Genomic DNA, 17784 nt, shown 5'->3' with positions numbered 1-17784 from the left:
TGATCACACTCTCCTAAAACCTACTCCGATGGCAAAAAGCCTTCACCAGTTTTATTTTTACTCCCATCAAACTGGGTCAATGACTATGCCACGGAATATAGCCAAATACAAAAAAGTCATGCTCACCAAAGTCAAGACATTATGGACATCTCTCAAAACCTTTTTATTGATCATATATAAAATAAAGGAAGCTGTATATCACCAAACATACAATATATACAACAGTACATCAATAACTTAGTCAAACCCAAGAAAGACTATCTGCATGGTTAAAATCCACAGTTCTTATATATGAATATATATTAATACATCGTCACTTTTGTATGTACAGATTGCAAAAAAGTACAATAATTTAATTAATAAAGTTACAGTTCACCCATTTTGTTACTGTATTTCGTACAAAGTACTCATATATATCCAAAACAGCACATTCTATTCACCGATTACCACCTCACATTTCATAGCTTTTTTTTTCTGATTTAACAATTTTGAGACAACAAACTATTCAGAGCCATATATGAACCTGGTGTTTGAACCTGCTCAACAAACAAAGAACATGATAAACAAAGCCCAGTTAGCCTAAAGCTAATAGATTTTGTCACATAAGTGCTGATAAAGTGAGTGGACCTCTGAATCTCTGGTAAGACAATGGCAGGGATTAAAGGCTCTCCTGGATGCATAGTGTGATCTATGTATAAAATGACAAGGCCTCCCGCAGCGCTGTTAGACATGCCAATTTCTGGACTGACTTGGTGACAAAAACTATATTAACTGATGCTGTTACTCAAAGCACAAAAATTGACAGTTCTTTATCATTCAATACTCAGCTCAGTGTGATATCGCTCCCTCCTCCTGTCAATCTTCCAATTGCTCTATTATGATAACTATCACAGACATCGGACTATGTGAAATAGCGCCAATCAATAATTTATGTTCACAAAAGGATAAAGTGGGGCATTTGTCCAAGAACTCCATTTAACACCACAGAGGGGGCCTATGCGCAGTAAATACACAAGAAACCCCTGAGAGCCTGAAATGTTTTTTTCAAAAACAGGAATCTAAATGGAAAATTCAGACTACTATAGGCTTAGATTGGGATGGTATGAGAAATTCACTGTATGATAACCCGGCAGCCAAGTGTTTTGGTGTAAAATGGTATTTTCAAAGACGACATAGACAGTACCATATATCCACAGTATTTTGTTTGCATAATTGCTACAATTTTTTTTTTTATCTTGTTAAGAGTACTTACTATGCTTTTGCCTTTGCAGGTTAATGAAAAGAAAGAAGAAATGTGTTTTTCTTAGATTTTCCACTGGCATGTTTGTTGTTTAAAAAGTAGGCTGTTTTATATCTGCCATCTATTTAATTTCTTCATTTTAAACCACGGTACTGATCACACCCCTACTATTTAATGCAATAACTGTGATATTACAAGGGTGTTCTCAGTTCCACAAGTTAGCCTTAAAGCCTACCTACCAGGAACCATACAGTGCAAGACATTTTAACTTCTCGGCCAACTACTGCATTCTATAATAGACCATTAAAAGAAAAAAAAACAGGAGTTAGGACTCTCAGACTTTGCACCAGCACCTAAACAATGATCTTGCCCACTAAACCGTACCTTAGACAGATACATTATCCTTTAGCGCCAGTTCATTCAGCTTCAACTTTTTCCCGGTCAGGGTCACAGTGGATCCAGAGCCTATCCTGGGAACAATGGGCATGAGGCGGGAATACACCATGGATTCCCACACACGGTCACAGACTCATTCACACCTACGGGCAATTTTGTGTGGACAATCCACCTAGCAGAATGTTTTTGGGAGGTCACAGGAAACTGGAAACGGGGTGGAGAAATCAATAGCCCGGGCAGCCCAGACAAGCAGATTTCGTGTCGACGCTTTTTGTTTTTATTCATAGTTGCCCAGTGGACAAGTTGGATCAACAACCACAAAAAATGGAGGGAAAAAACCTACTCCTTATTGACTTGCAAAACAAAAGTTGTTGTTTGATGTGTCTGTTTACACCTAATGCTCTTCATTGTGGTCCAACACACCTTGATGCTCAGCCAAGGCAGAATGTGGTTGATGGTGGAACAATTTTTGCTAGGTGGATTAATTAGCACGCACAGGTGAAATATCAGAATCAGGAACACGCAGATATGTGGAACCACTACCAAAACTGAGCCAAAAAAACTCCAGCGCAAAGCTGTTATATAAGGCGTACTTAGTCTATAAGTAAGAGTCACCTTGCAGGGAAACATATCGAGAGAAAATAGACATTCCATGCAAAGCAAGGACAGAACCCCAGATCTTCTAGTTGAAATGTTGGCCAACAACTTGCTGACTTGGTTGCACATTGGAGTGTTCACTTGCCTGGTGGGCTAGCTTTATGATTTGAGTTTATGATTTCTCCACCCCTGGGAGAACCTGGAGGAAACATGTGTGGGCACGGACAGAACCTCTACACAGTAACCCAATCTCAGGACTGAACCAAGGACCCTAGAGCTGTGAATCAGCAGCGCTACCCTCCTCACCACCTTGCTGCCCTTTCACCCCACGTTGGAAGATGAATTTTTTTTCTCCTGAGCAAATATACCTGTCTCAACAGTGCATTTCATTTAACTCAATGATGAAAAGATTCAATTTAATCTAACATGATCATTCTAGATGCTTATGAAAGTACTGTGCTGCATCCGTAGTGTAACACGTCATCTACTGCCATGTTCAATCTGACATAGCTCATGTGCAATATAATGGAAGTACGCAAAGTAAATGCTTGGTTGAGATTTATATTATATCGCGAAACACAACCATACTTTTGTAGTAGCTATGGTTCAACTTCAGTTTTGGAGTTACACTGTCTTTGCAATATTCATTAATGAATTTGTTAATATTTGCAATATGCAGTTAGTGGACAGTGCAAATACAATATGACACACAGATTTATTTGTTTCAACCAAAGATCATCATACAGTATGTCACTGTATGAAAAAGGTGGATGTGGGCACCACAGTCAGTAGCCAATCAGGCAAAAGGATGGCACAATAGATTTAATTGAACTTTGCTGCCGAATACTTTAACATAACCAGGCTATAGTTTATGATGGACACCTACTAAGCAAAACAAAGCAGAATCCAAAGATTATAAAGAAGTTCTCCTTAAATAAATCCAAATATGTTTTTGGAAAAATGCCTTGCCAAAGTTATAAAATATCTTGCTTAACATTTGTCCTGGATAGCACCTTCAGCAACATCTTGCGTTATGGAAGTCCGTTATTTGGGAGAGACCACAGAGGCGGAAGAATTCGGTTTTTCACTGCTTGAGATGGTGTTAAAAAAAAAAAAAACCTGCATCAGTTATATGGAAGGGACCGAAATGAATGGTTAACTGTCTTCTATACATTGCCTTTCTTCTACAAATTCTTCTAAATATATTCATGTAAATAGTACAGAATGACACCAATAGAGTGGACGACACTGCCACCTGATCACTTTCACAGCACGCCACGCGCCTAGTCACTAGAAAAGCTATCAGACTTCAATAATAAGCCACTTTTGGTACAATTGCAAAGTCAATATCAAACAAGTTCAAGGTTTGTATTTTTCCCAGACATTTTTTCCCTATAAATTAGGGGTGCCCAACTCAACTGGTCAAAAGGCCAGCATACAGTTTAGTTGTTATATACCTGCTCAAAGACACCTTTTACCATGACTAATAGGTGTGTTAGTGCAGGAAAATGACCAAACTGTGCTGAACTTTAGCCTTCCAGGACAGTTGGACACCTCTGTTATAAATAACAAAACATTTTCTTACCAGAAAATAACAAAGATATAGCTAAACCTTTAGCTGGACAAAGACATCAAAGAACACTTGCTAATAATAAGTAAACGATAAAGCTTGTGTGGATTTGTGTTTAGGCAACTATGACCAGTCCATCCACAGCATTAAGCTCTAGAATGTCGAACAAAACTAAACCACTCGATACTTCACGTTGGCCAATGAACTTCTACATCAAACGATTTTTAAAAACACATAAAACATAATTCAATCAAACAAGGAAGGAGTTTGCTATGTTCTATGGACAGGCTCCCTCATAACAAACGTGATATAACTTGTGTCTATGAAAGGTGAACATCACCCTTGGAGACAGTTACCGGATTTCTCCTTTTCCATGCATAAATACGGTAGTTTATTGCCTCTCCTTGTCATATTCATCAGAATATAACTTGTAAACATCATTCCACAAATGGAATTAAACAAAACAGGGCACAAAAAACTAACAGTTGTATTTTTTTTTTTTTTTTTTTTTTTTTTTGACGTGTTGGCATGGCATGGAACACCAAACTTTCGTCTATAAAGGAATAGTTTTGGGGAGAAATTCAAATTGACACAAATGCTCTCCCTGTAAAACATTGCTTATCAGCCAGAACATGCCTGTTGTCCACATTTTTTTTTTTTTTTTACTTTTCTGGTTTTGCACTAGAGCCAACATGAGGCCAACATGAGGCCATCTCAAGTAATAGAAGCTTCTGATCTCTAATCTGATTTGTAATCTAGGCATCATACAAACTGCACAGCAAAATCTGGCCTTAAACCATGTCAATCTGTAGTTTAAGGCTTTTTGAGATTACTTTTGTCTAACAGTGTTTTTATAAAATATAGAAATTCTCTCAAAAGGAACATACATTGTGTAGTTGAACACTGTACTAGCAGCCATTTTAAACCCATTGATTTTATTTATATCTATAAAATCTTGAAGTGACTCATACATACTGTATCCATTCTTTAACCATTTATATAGTTACAGATGGTATTATTTTATCTGACTGTTTCAGACAAGGGTGTAATAATTCCAGCATGGAGTTTGCATGATGCAAATGGGTGGTCATAGACTACCATTAGTTATTATTGTGTTAGCAATGTAGCACCAGAACAAAAATAAAGAAGCAAAATTTGGATACCAAACATGCCTTAGCTGATCAGCTATGTTTAAAATAGGTGGAAAATTTGTATAAATTGGATATTTCCCCCAACACTGTTTTAAAGCCAAAAATGAGAGTTCATGGTTTTCATCCTATTGCACTGACTGAGTGTAACATCATTACAGAGAATATATGCAAATTAACCTACCCTTTTCTTCCCAATTTCCCAGCCATCCTATAATTGGAATAGTACATTTCCAGATTTAATATAGAATTCCATTATTTGGTTTTCAAAATGACATCAATTTTAGCAGAGCTGTTTAATGTAAACAGAAATTCAATTTGTATTATGATCGAATTGAAAATATTTTGGCACCAAAAAAAAAGTCATTTCTAATTTCAGTTTAGTACTCGAATTTCACCCACAATCAAATCAAGGTTTGACTCAGCAACTGCAATATCTGAAAAATATTAACCCCCACAGTTGGCTCATTTTTAAGGTAAGCATAAGTTGTTGTTTTTTTTTTTAATGCTGACACTTTCTGTCATTAATAGATTTCATCATCACTTGCAAGACCATGATGGCCTTTCTGAGAGTTGGTCAGTGGATAATATCAAGCACAGGAATCTGAAATATGAAAGCAATGTTAATCTAATATTTTCCCTGTTATACCAAGGAAATACCAGGTTGCTAAATATCAGTAAACAAAACTCTCAGTGCAATGTTGCAAATATGGTGCAAACCAAATTCAGTAGTAACTGTGTTGGACTGCATTGTTCTCCTGCACATGTGTTTAACCTGTGCCAAGCTAACTGAGAAGTTGCTAGGACAGAATCAGGTTTGTCAGGGGTAATATACTGGGATATTCAGTGAAAAAAATCTTCACTAAAATATAAAAATCTGCATCTAGTAAGACATGTCTTGCTTTTAAGTTGTGAAAGCAATGACAGTGTACATAGTTTTAATGAAATATGTAGAAATGTTAGCTCTGCCTTTTGTGTTATTTTTATATTATGGGCTAATAATCCCTACTATGGTGCATAGAAGGTTGTGCTAAATCTGGGAATGTATAACACTTGAGGTTAATGTAAAAAAAAAAAAAAAAAAAAAAAAAAAAACACAGTTATGCAAAACCAGAAAGGCCTTAATGGAGGTTAACAACCAAAACTCACCATACATGCCATCTTAATAAGCACACTGCTAGGCAGAGCATATTTAACTGCTGTATTGTTTAAAGCAGATGTTGCAGATCTGTGCTTGATAATGATTCACTGACCAAAGGCATTGTGCATTACGAGCGTGCCTCCGTTTTGGACTTGACGATGGTGATGACACTCGTGGCGGCCACCTTGCCTGGTACGATGATTGGCGTGATTGCGCCCCTGGCAGCTGGTACAGGGCTGCGTGCCACAGTCCTGGCGAAGCTTTGCAGCGCCTCATACTTGGAACGCAGCACGTCTAGCTCTACCTTCATGCTGGCGTTCTCGGAAGCGAGTTTCTCCACCTCTTGCTGCAGCTCAGCTTTCTGCTTCTCCAGTTCTTCCTTCTGCGTGACGCGCTTGACGCGACAGCTGGCGGCATAGCCACGGTTCTTTAGCGTGCGCCGCCGCTGCTTTAGTTGTGCAATCTCCTCCTTGGATAGGCCGCGCAGGTGTTGGTTCAGCTCTCGCACTGACATCGACACTAGCTCATCGTCCGTAAGGCTCGTGCCATTCTCACCTGGCTCCCGCTTCACCTTAACGAAGGTGAGGAGAAAGAGAAGTCCAAATAAATAAGGTAGGAGAGATGGAAAACCAAAAAGCTGACAAATCGAATATAACAGAAAACCATAAAACATAAATAAGCTATTGACACTTGCCTTCAGGGCTTTGTTTCCCTTACTTGTAGTAGTCATGCCACGAGAGCCACGCTTGACTATCCTGGAAGACTGTCTGCTGGGACAAAGAGGAGAACGCAAACATTAAATGAAATGTGATTTATTTATGGTCTTTGCACATCCAGATTTATTCAAATGTAATGAAAGACACTAGAATATCACTCAGCAGTGTTGTAAAATCCTGGTTGCCATTCTCATTCCACCAAATATGCATGCAGAATAACATGCATACTAGTAGCAGGGTACGATTTTTAAACAAATATTAATGCATGAAGTGTCAGGCCATTTGGGATGCCTCAATTCCGTCACACATCGGTTGCTGTAGACATGACTTTTACAGTGATTTAATTACACAAATTATGCTGATATTTGAAAAAAAGCAAAACACCAAGCATGCAGGACCTCTGATGGTGTGTTTGCTCCTGACAAACAGATGTAATAAATAGCAAATTCAGCTTTCCATCGACTCTGGGAACAGTGCTGCATTGAAAGAGCCATGTTAAAAAAAAACCCACAATTTTTCCAAAGTAAACTCACTGACATTTGGCAAAGCATCTCTGGTAGATAAGTGCAAAGCCATGTTACACAGAATCTCGCTGCACCAGAGGCTCTTTAAAATGTGGTGCCACACACACACACACACACACACACAGAGCCACACACAGCGGAATCAGTGATGCTTCTGAAGTCTGGTGCAGTCAAATTCAATGTGGCATCGGCATCAAAATAAAGCTGAAAATAGAGGATGTCTTTCACTGGGGCTAGTGAGGCCAGCGTGAGACAGCTTCAGGCATTAAGAAAAACCATTTTATTTGTGATCATCCGAAACAGAGAGGGCATTTATTAATCATTGATATTACAATATTATGGTAATGCATCATTGTGATGGTCTCACAACTGTCTGAGCACTCTGTGTGTGTTTATCTTAACCTGGTATTAGTGCTAGCTGAGTATTTTGTGTGTATGTGTGTTTGAGAAAGCTTACCTAATGGGCTGTGGTGAGCTGTGCGTGTGTGTGTGTGCGTGTGTGTGTGTGTATACGCGCAAACTGTATTGGATAGAGCTGATACAGCTGGGTCACAGCAGGAGTGGCCACACAGGCCAAACCGGCAGTTGTGGCACCATGGTTTTGTGCGCACACACACACACACACGTTTGTCTTTTTACCCTTGTGAGGACCTCCCATTGACATGATTATTAATGCAGCTAATTATTGCTATGCTACACCTGAACTTAACCCTAACTTTAACCTCAGGATCCAAAATGAACCCTTTGGATCTTTATTTAAAAAAATAAATAAATAAAATTTTTTTAAAAAGCTGCATTTTTTTTATTAATAAAAAAGCAGTTTTCCTCAAGGAGACCAGCTAAATAGCCCTACAAGGTCGAAACTATATTCAGATATTCCTATCCTTGTGGGGACATTATGAGGACATTTGGTCCCCACCAAGATATAAACACACGCACACACACACACACACAAAACACGGGCATGCTGGCTCAGCATACTCATGCCACTGCACTAGCTGCCAACCGCACGGTCACCAGCAGTTCACTGCTGGACTCCGTCCATCCCACTGCACCTGTGTGTATCTGACTGTGCCTTTTTCACACACCCTGCATGTGCAACTGTGGACATACAATACATAGAGAGGACAGTTGTAAAACTGGCTAAGCAAGCTGATCTTCCTTTTAGTACTAGAAGTACAAAAAAGAGGAGAGGAGTCTAGGTCACGCTACACAGTAATTCCCCAGTGTAATCCAATAAAAGGCTGCCCCAGAGATGACCTGGACCCTGTTGCTGTCAGCAAAGAAGCATAGGTGTGGCATTCACCACAGCCAAACAGGAGGATACAGCAACTAGTTAACCTAAATATAGCACAGAGAAAGAATATAGAGATACTGTATATAGAGAAAGAAGCATAGTGGTACCCTCAGGATGAGGAAAAGTTCTTGTGTGCCACATTTACATGATGATGCCATAAAATCTTGGTCGGTTTCTGTGGTAGACTATGCAAAATCAGTCATGTTCATGGGTGCCGCAAGTCAGATTATAATTAATTATAATTTAAGATTTTCTTATGACAGTCCTATGGTGCGTTAAAGTGATGACATTTTACTACTGATGTAGCAGTGATCACATTCCAACATTTCGGTCCAAATATTTAACACTGCCAGAACTTTGGGTGCTAAATCAGCCTGTGGTGAGAAAGTTACATTTAGCCACTAATGCTGATTTTTGTCTGCGACAGCATTATCATTAGGAAAATCATACAATGTAAAGCAGCCTTAACTCGTCTGTAGACTACTAAGCCAGTAGGACATAAAAACATTTGTCTTACAGTCTAGGATTAAACAAAACTGGACGCAGTCAGGGCGGCACAGTGGGACAAGTACTGCCTCACTGCCCACTACCGGGGTCGATACTGAGCTCTGGTTACTGTCTGTGCAGAGTTTCGCATGTTCTGCCCATGTCAGAGTGGGTTTCCTCTGGTTTCCTCCCAATTACCCTTAGGTGTGAATGAATGTGCGAATAAATGCGTGTGGGAATGTGGGTGTGTGCGAATGGTGCCCTGCAATGGACTGGCATTCCATCCAAGGTGTATTCCTGCCTCATGGCCAATGTTCCTGGTATAGACTCTGGACCCACCAAGATCCTGACCAGAATAAAGCGGTTATTAAAAGTGAGTGAGTGAGTGAGTAAGTGAGAGTGGACACAGTCAGTTACATAAACAATAAGGAGGCACAGATGTCTGAGTCATTTGCAACAACAGTAAGATGGGACACATCTAAATCTGATGTACTTAACCTAGCCTGGAATAAAATGCATTTTATTGCCCATTGCTATTACCTCTATATTACCTGTACATTACCACTTATTATTCAAAGGAACAGCTCATACAGTTCATGTATCTTTAGACTGGATTGTAGAAATTGTGGTGCATTCAGGTACAAATCCAATGCATGGAATGATACACACCTAACCACGCGGCCTGCTGCAAACAGCTAATTCCTTCTTATTTTCCCCATCTACATTATGCCTCCACTGGACAACATATCATCACACTGTAGTATTCCAGAAAAATTAGGAAGTAAATCAGGATTGAAGTGAGGATATACACCACTTTAAGGTTCTTTTTAAGGGATGTACTGATCAAATATTGAGTATCTGTTTCAGGGCCCATATTTGCCTGACTCAGCACAGATCTTGCACTGAACACTGGACACCGCTCATGTTAAAGTGTGCCACCATCACACTTCTGATGTTTTGCAGAATTTGGCAACAAGACCTGGCAGAGAGTCTGGTTAGTAAGACAACGTTGCAGCGTCACGTCTATCTCAATTCCAGCAGGTAATTTCTCCTCATTTGAAATAACTGTGAGAAATTAATCTTCATATTTACAGTTCAAAGTGTTCTGTGTTTAGCTTGCTCCTCTGCTATTAGACCTGCCAAATACCGACCTTGATACGAGGTCTCCAATAGTAAATTGATTCATTCGATGCAAAAAAGGGCAGGGTTTTTTTTTCTGGACAGATTCTTACTCTGAAAGCGAATTTATTGCTGCAGTTTTTAACCAACAGACAACAAACATTATTAGCATTGTTACTCTCATTTTATTTGAAAATTCCTTTTTTTGAATTGGCCTACATCATGAGAGTCATTGAGTGTGTAACCACTTACACTTGCTGGCCACTTAGGTATATAGGTACACCCGATCATTCGTGCACCTGCTCACTGAAACTGGACAGTCAAAAAAGATTGGAAAAAGACCAGGCAATGTTTTTTGTTTGTTTTTTGGGTTTTTTTTTTCAATTTTCGCCTGTTACGTTTTGGTGAACCTGTATCCACTGTAGCCTCAAATTCCAGATTCTGATGTGGTCAGGTTACACTACTGTCACATTTTTCCCATGTTTCTCATGTTTGATGTGAACATGAAGCTCTTGACCTGCATCTGTATAATTTTAAAGATTGTGCTGCTGCCACATGATTGGCTGATTTGATAATTGCATGAATGAGCTGTTGTACAGGTTTTCCTGTACTGGCTGGTGAGTGTATTTTGGTCAAGTTTTAGTACAAATAAAGACAACTACAAATGGACCAATTCTATTTTTTTTTTCTGTTTTCAATATCAAAATTAAAGATTTGACTATCTGAAGATACCTGATCTTGTTCAGGTACTGAAATATTTCCTAAAAGTTTCTGTAATCATGTTATGCAAAGCACAGTGGTATCAGAATTTCTGCCCTGCGCTCAATGCAGGATCAGTGCCGAGATGGTCAACATCAAAGTTTGTCAAATCCAATACCCATACTCAGCGATGGACTGGTACATCCCTAAAATCAGACCCTTAAATGGTCTTTTATTTCAATGCAAAGCCCAAGAAAAGAGCTTTTAACCATCCAGTCGAAGCTGATGGGGTGAACTGCTTTCTGCTACCCCAGAGAAGAACTAATGCCTCTCCTAAATGTTTTTCTCTCATTTATGGCTGCTCAGTTAAGGGTGCAGGGGCTCAGGGGACCAGTGCTGAGGGGTTTGCAGAGGTGAAGCCACTGTCTTTTGCAGGCGCAAGCTGAATTTTTATGAATCACCAGGAAGAACGCTGACAAATCAGGGCTGATTACTTGCACAGGAGAGACATCACACCCACAGGAAAATACAAAGCGCTGAGTGAGGTTGTTGAGTAGAGTGAGAGAGAGAGAGAGAGAGAGAGAGAGAGGGAGAGAGGCAGCCTTGTGAAAAATGCACCCTCGACACATTCGGAGGTGCTCAGAAAGAGGAGGGGAAGGAAAAACCCTGATCTCAGCAAGGACCACAACCAATTAAAGAGCTGTGAAGTTCAACTAACATGACCAGAGCCATCATTTCCTACTTTCAGGCTCCTTCACTGTCTTGTAAATCTCGGTGACTGTTTAGGACTGTTGAGGTCTAAAGATACATCACGAAAGATGATCACGAAACTGTAAATGTAGATCATCAATACTAGTTCGTATATAGCCATGGACCTTCTTTCAGGAGTTAATGATTGTGCGTCCAAGGGTCCGTTAAAGCACAATTAAAGGTTTTCTCTGCTTGCTCCCAACACAGCTGAACTAATCAGCTATTTAACATCTCTTCCTGAGATGAAGCGGGTTTGTTAACGCAGAGAAAAAAATAAAATGTTCAAGATTGGGGTGAGGGGGTCCTTATGCTTTAAGGCAACTAAAGTAGTATCATGGCAAATGGTAAATACAAGACTATTTGACAAATTTCACCCACCTAATACATATTCCGTAATCTTCTACTTTGACAAGAAAAAAAGAGTACTACACAAATATGGGGTTCAAATGTCAAATATAGTGAACATTCATGTTTCAGGATGGGGACGTTCCATCAGGTGTATGCCAAACAAAGCAGCAAGAAGACTGTCCAAGCCATAATGGCAAACAAAAGCTGTCCATCAGCATGTAGGATCCCAAACACAGCATCACTACGCATCAGTTACTAAACACCAAGAAACCAAATGGCAAACTGAGACTGTCCCTGGACCTGTACTATCTTATAGATCAAATTAGAGATACTACCTGACATTTCAAAATCACCTGGATGACTGAAAATCTTCATAGACACCTCTATGAAAATCCTCATATTCTCTTGTTGTCCTTATGTCCAAATATGTAAACTAAATAAATATTGATATCAGAAAATATTGCTACGTACACCTTGAATGAACTTTGGGGGACTCTTGCATGTATAACCCCAGTGTTTTCCTTCAGAAACATTTTTAATAGTGGTTTAATAAAGCTTTCTAAGTAGCAATAAAGGCCATGCTAAATTATCATGCTGATCTTTTGGTGCTAAAACAAGTAAAATGATGTGAGATGTGAGATGATGAGAGAGCCACATTTAGAGGCAGTAAAAATATAAGACCAATCAGCAGCAATCATCCTGAAATCAACACAGCCTAACTTTTTTTTCCCTCTGTTGCAACCTTGTCAGCTGCTAAGCTTCAGAAACTAGTTCTACACGAATAATTTCAGAACTCCAAGAAAACTCAGCTTGCTAATTAAGACAGACCATCAGCAAGCGCTTAGGCAACTTTCTGTATTTAATTTCATGCATGATCCGCACCTGATATTAATGTGCAGCCCAGCGCTCCCCTTTCCGTACATCCATCAGATGCTGAAGGAACAAAAAAAAAAGAAACAAAACTCACATACACACACCAGCAATGACATTCGAATCTAATCATCCCTCCCTTCAGTAGACTGAAGTCAATTATCAAACAAGCTGCGTGTGTCGAGCGCCATTTAACTGCGAATTAAAAATCAGGCTCCGCTGATGCCTGCCGGGGTAAGGGAGGGAGGCTGGCATCAATTTATGTATCGAAGTAAACACTAAGTGCTAGAAATGCAGGGAAGCCATCAAGTAGCAGGTATTCGGAGCGTGAAATAAGAGTGATCGAAAGAGAGGGAGGAAATTATACAATCGTTTCGCATGGCAGAAAAAGGGAGCAATGATGGGCCGTTATCAGGGAATAAAACAAAAATTGTATCTCCCTCATTCATTACAGGTGGAGCTGACGGTGTAGATGTCAGGGTACCATCACTATTGGTTTTTTTTTGCAAATGAGAGTTTTTAGGCATTGCAGATTCCACAGGTACTCACACGTGAGCTGTGTGGGTGAAAGGGATCAGTTGTTTGAGGCACGGACTTGCAAGGAAGACCTTTGTTTGAGAAGACATTTGCTCTTCCTGTGAAAATTGGCACACATGCTATATTCAATAATGATCTTTGAGTCTTACATGAAACATTTGATATAGTTATAAAAGATCAGATTTTTTTTTATTTCGTAGTAGCTGCTGCCCTCCACATGAGAAAGAGACCCTTTCCTTTTGGAGAGCAAATGAAGACTTGAACCTTCTGCATATATGCCTGAAATTAGTGGGAATAGCTCCTTTATAATCTAGCTGCTGTTTTATAGTAAAGGTGCAAGAGGTTTGTTGGTAATAAAACGCTGAACTAGCCAATGTAACCCAGTGCATTGTGATAACCTCCAGATTTTCAAGTGCACTGAGATATGAGGCTTTCACAACATTTTTTTTTAATATTCTGCCTCAAGCACCGGATCGAGAGCAAACAGACCTGGCAAAGAAATCTATGCTTTCAACCCACACGCTGGCAAAATGGTCTACATGTACCACAGCTCTACTTTGAGAAGAAAAGTACATTTGGTTAGCCACAATAAACTGCGATCACATATTACTTTGGGAAGCTCAGCTACTCCAGTATTTTATTCATGATCGGCTGCAGCACTATATTTTATGGGCAGAAAATACCAAACCTTCTGCCATTAGTATAACAACAGTCACAGGCATAGCTGTTTTTTACAATCACAAACTGTCTCTTTATGTCTTTAAGCTACAATTTAATAGCATTTCATCTGTTTAAGAGTATGACAGCTTAGAAAAACTGTTTTGCAAACAGCTAGATTTAGGATGAATGTTGGCTTATCAGTGTATAAGTTACTTACTTATGAAGAATGGGAAAATGGGAAAATAATATAAGCATAATATGCCACTAATAACTATAGCCTAATTATAAATAGTCTTAGGCAAATAACGACAAAACACAGGACTAATCTATTAATCTCGTACATGTGTGGTAAGAAAATGTTTCTTAAAATTGTTCTAAAAGCCATTACGCACTTCCTTCACTAGTAAGTCATTTATTAATAATTAATGATGCTAACAACTAGGGATTTGCAGGGTTTCAAAATGTTATGAAATTGTTTTATGTTTTTTAACTGAACCTATAACATTATAATTATATAAACTGTAAGCAAATCACTCCAAAAATGCTGCAAAATTGTTAAAGAAAACAGAAGGTAAATGAAGCATCCTTGCAAATCCAGCATCTGCAGCTAAAGCACATACGACTCCACAGGGCGAAGCACTGAAAGTCCACACTTGCAGCGAGTTTCATCATCAGCATCTCCCTCCCAACACCCCCTTAAAATTCTTTTTCGTTCACTTTTTTTTCCCTCTTCATGGCTTTAGCTCTAGGCTCTCCCAATTCTCTATGCAGATTGCTTTTGAGGACATGCCCCGCCCCCTCTAAACAAACACAATTTCTCAAGGACTCTCCGTGGTCTAGTAACTTATAAACATGCGGCAACAGCCGTCCAAGACGTTTTCTCTGTACGCTCAACTCTTTCTCCTGGTTTCATCAACTCCCCCCGCACCCACCCCCCTTCTATCTATCTGCCTGAACACACCTTATCCAATGAGCATCAGGAAGCAGGAACAACATATAGGCCTATACACACATGATGCACTGGGATTGGTCAAATGGTAGCCACTTGGATCTGATGGACCATGAATCTCCCAGCCAATGCCTAACATCTATTCAACTCCCCTACCCCCCATCTCCCTCAAATCCAAGTCCACACACACACACACCCACCCACACCCACCCACACACACACACACACACACACACACTTCATTTTCTAGCCACACCACCCCCTGCTGCACGTAGAAGGCCCTCATCTGTTCTTGTTACCTTCTGTGGCAGGAGAAAGAGAAATTACGGAACGTGGCCCAGGCCTCCTGACACAAAAGGGTGTCCTTAGGAATTCAAGCGTAATACAAGTATGCAGCTGATCTGAGATGAAAGGGCCATTTTATGACTTCTGTGCATCTTGATTTTGACGCTCAGTTTGAACGATCTTGTTATTCATCACTGGGCTGTGAAAGGCACCATTATATAGATCACAATGCTAAGACAGAAGCATGGGTTACAATTCCCTTATTCCTGTCAGGGTCAAAATGTGCAGAGTAAAGCTTAATGCGTCCGGTCCTGAGCTTTTAAGTGTGACCACAAGCTCAAAATAGATTATATTCATCTTAATTGAGAGGGATGCAAAGTGATGGGAGTTAATGCAGCTACTGAGAGTCTGTGGTCACCAGAGAGAGAGAGAGAGAGAGAGAGAGAGAAAGAGAGAGAGAGGCTGTTGCTCTTGAATGTTTTATGATTATCATATGCTTAAGAGTAAACACAGACACAGGGGACAAAAAGGGAACTGATGCACCTCATTATAGTAAGCAGAAGCCTGTCACTTTGGATGTACAACAGGAAGCATGTGAATGTGGCATGAACGCAATAATTTAGGAAAAGGAAGGACGCATAGTAACTAGAAATCGAAATGCATTCTAACAGGTCTTCTCCATTTGTTTAGAAAATGATGCCAGTAGCGCATGACAACACACCATCAGTTTGTAAGATCGAGGCAAAATAAAGCACCAGGTCGCAGCAGATATTCAGCATACAGGCTAAGCTGAGGGATAATGGTCGAATGTTAGGCTTGGAGACAGCTGATAGACATCGATCCCTCTCGTTAATTCCTGATCGTTATGATGAATCAGCAGACGGAACAAAAAAAAAAGCTCGCAGTCTCTCAAACAATGGAATCCGATCGGAGTGTAAATCGCTGATTAACCTTCAGCTGATCACAACGAGAAGAAGGGAAAACGCCATGGCAATATGTGCTACAACTACCCGCGTCCCTTTTTATCCCCTGCATAATGTGACAAACACCTGATTAAAGCTAGCGGTCAATGTCAGGTTGCTGTATTTTAGCCCGAATAAAGCGAGAGGCAGCCTACCTGATGGCGCTCTTTCAAAACAGGAGCGTCGATTGGATTTGATGAAACAGCAGCGCTCGTGTGCTGCGCGTGTGCATGAGCTAGCAAACTAACGCGCCGATCCGGTTACACATTTTTCTCGACCACGAGCCCCCTAGCTGTCACTACACACGCTCGTGATTTCACTTCCAGACCAGATGCACTTCGCCGCCTCCCGCCCGCTCGCTCGCTCGCTCGTGCTGAACGAATGGATAAAGGGAATCCCCCACAACCTCCCGCAACTGCTAGCCGCTCCGTAAATCCCGTCGCTCCGTTAAACGGAAGCGCTTCGTTTCGGGATGAATCAGCTACATTTAGCGAAGCAGGTGGAAAGCGCGCGCGGCAGCTGGGAACAGACGCCAGCGCGCGTGCACACTCAGCATTTAACAATGCGCGTCTTCTTCTTCTTCTTCTTCTTCTTCTTCAGTGTGCGGCTTGATTTGACTCACCCGCGTCAGAAAAGATGCTCCAGTATTCCGACTCTCGGCTGTAGGGAGAAAAGAGAGACACCGGGTCCGCTCGGGATGCCAAGCGCGTGCATATGATGTCTTGTTGTCTTTATTTTATTTATTTATTTATTTATTTTCCTGCGGGAGCGCGGTTGTTGTCCCTCTTTGCTGATTTCCCTTTCTCTTGTTCCGACGCCAGACGTCATATGTTTGGTCACGTGGGTTCATTCATGAAAGACTATACGCACCCGGCTAATTTAAAGGAGTGACTCGCACAGCTAACGGAGACAGAGCGTTCACATCGCTAAGTTCATTCTGTCAGCAAATACGGAAGCCGTACAGAGTTGTGTTCATTCCTGAGAGACGAATTTCTGTTAGGCGAAGCGAATTTGTCTTAAGTGAATGGAAAGGATTGTAGATGGGAAGCCATAGCTGCTTTGGTGTTGCTTTCAGACTTGTGACTTGAATGTGAAAAATCGTGGTATTCACAGCATCGAAATACACTCACCGGCCACTTTAATAGGAACACCTGTACACCTGTACACCTGTTTATTCATCCAGTTGTCACCCTATTCATGTAGATTAATTCAAAACAAATAAATACAGATGTATGGGAGTGTTACACACTCAACGGGAACACCCGTACACCTGTAACACCTGTTTATTCATCCAATTGTCCAATCAGCCAATCAGGTGGCAGCAGCTCAGCGCATAAAATCCTGAAGTTCACGCGCTGCTGCCACGTGATAGGTACAGGTGTTCCTGCTGAGTGTATAACACTCCCACACAGCTGTATTTATTTGTCTTGAATTAATCTACATTAATAGGGTGAATTCAGGGGTATACTGGGACATCAAGTAGCCTAAAT

General features: G+C 40.5%; 1 protein-coding gene across 3 annotated transcripts; it reads right to left on the bottom strand.

The window, feature by feature from the left end:
- Nucleotides 1–150: 150 nt before the first annotated feature.
- Nucleotides 151–17219, bottom strand: mafga (v-maf avian musculoaponeurotic fibrosarcoma oncogene homolog Ga). 3 transcript variants are annotated; one of them, XM_053239428.1, is made up of 4 exons: nt 16450–17219; nt 12914–12964; nt 6787–6859; nt 151–6663 (listed from the first exon to the last, which is right to left on the bottom strand). In XM_053239428.1, exons 2-4 carry the CDS (start codon nt 12952–12954, stop codon nt 6220–6222), a joined length of 558 nt encoding a protein of 185 aa, XP_053095403.1. In that variant the 5' UTR covers nt 12955–12964; nt 16450–17219; the 3' UTR covers nt 151–6219. The 3 variants fall into 3 exon arrangements, with proteins under 3 accessions (XP_053095403.1, XP_026773105.1, XP_026773106.1); XM_026917304.3 differs by lacking the exon at nt 12914–12964; XM_026917305.3 differs by lacking the exon at nt 12914–12964 and having other exon boundaries at nt 16917–17219.
- Nucleotides 17220–17784: the final 565 nt, after the last annotated feature.

Source organism: Pangasianodon hypophthalmus, chromosome 13 (genome assembly GCF_027358585.1).
Source record: "Pangasianodon hypophthalmus isolate fPanHyp1 chromosome 13, fPanHyp1.pri, whole genome shotgun sequence".
Classification (NCBI taxonomy): domain Eukaryota; kingdom Metazoa; phylum Chordata; class Actinopteri; order Siluriformes; family Pangasiidae; genus Pangasianodon; species Pangasianodon hypophthalmus.
Note: the sequence above shows the minus strand (reverse complement) of the source record. Positions and strands in the feature narration are given on the sequence as shown.

What these genes read in the sequence shown, in the direction of transcription:
- mafga (XM_053239428.1), bottom strand. Translation starts at nt 12,954, where the DNA reads ATGTACGGAAAGGGGAGCGCTGGGCTGCACATTAATATCAG. An exon ending in GGGCTGCACATTAATATCAG is followed by an intron (nt 6,860 to 12,913) that starts GTGCGGATCATG and finishes TTGTCCCAGCAG; the next exon opens with ACAGTCTTCCAGGATAGTCA. An exon ending in AGGGAAACAAAGCCCTGAAG is followed by an intron (nt 6,664 to 6,786) that starts GCAAGTGTCAAT and finishes ACCTTCGTTAAG; the next exon opens with GTGAAGCGGGAGCCAGGTGA.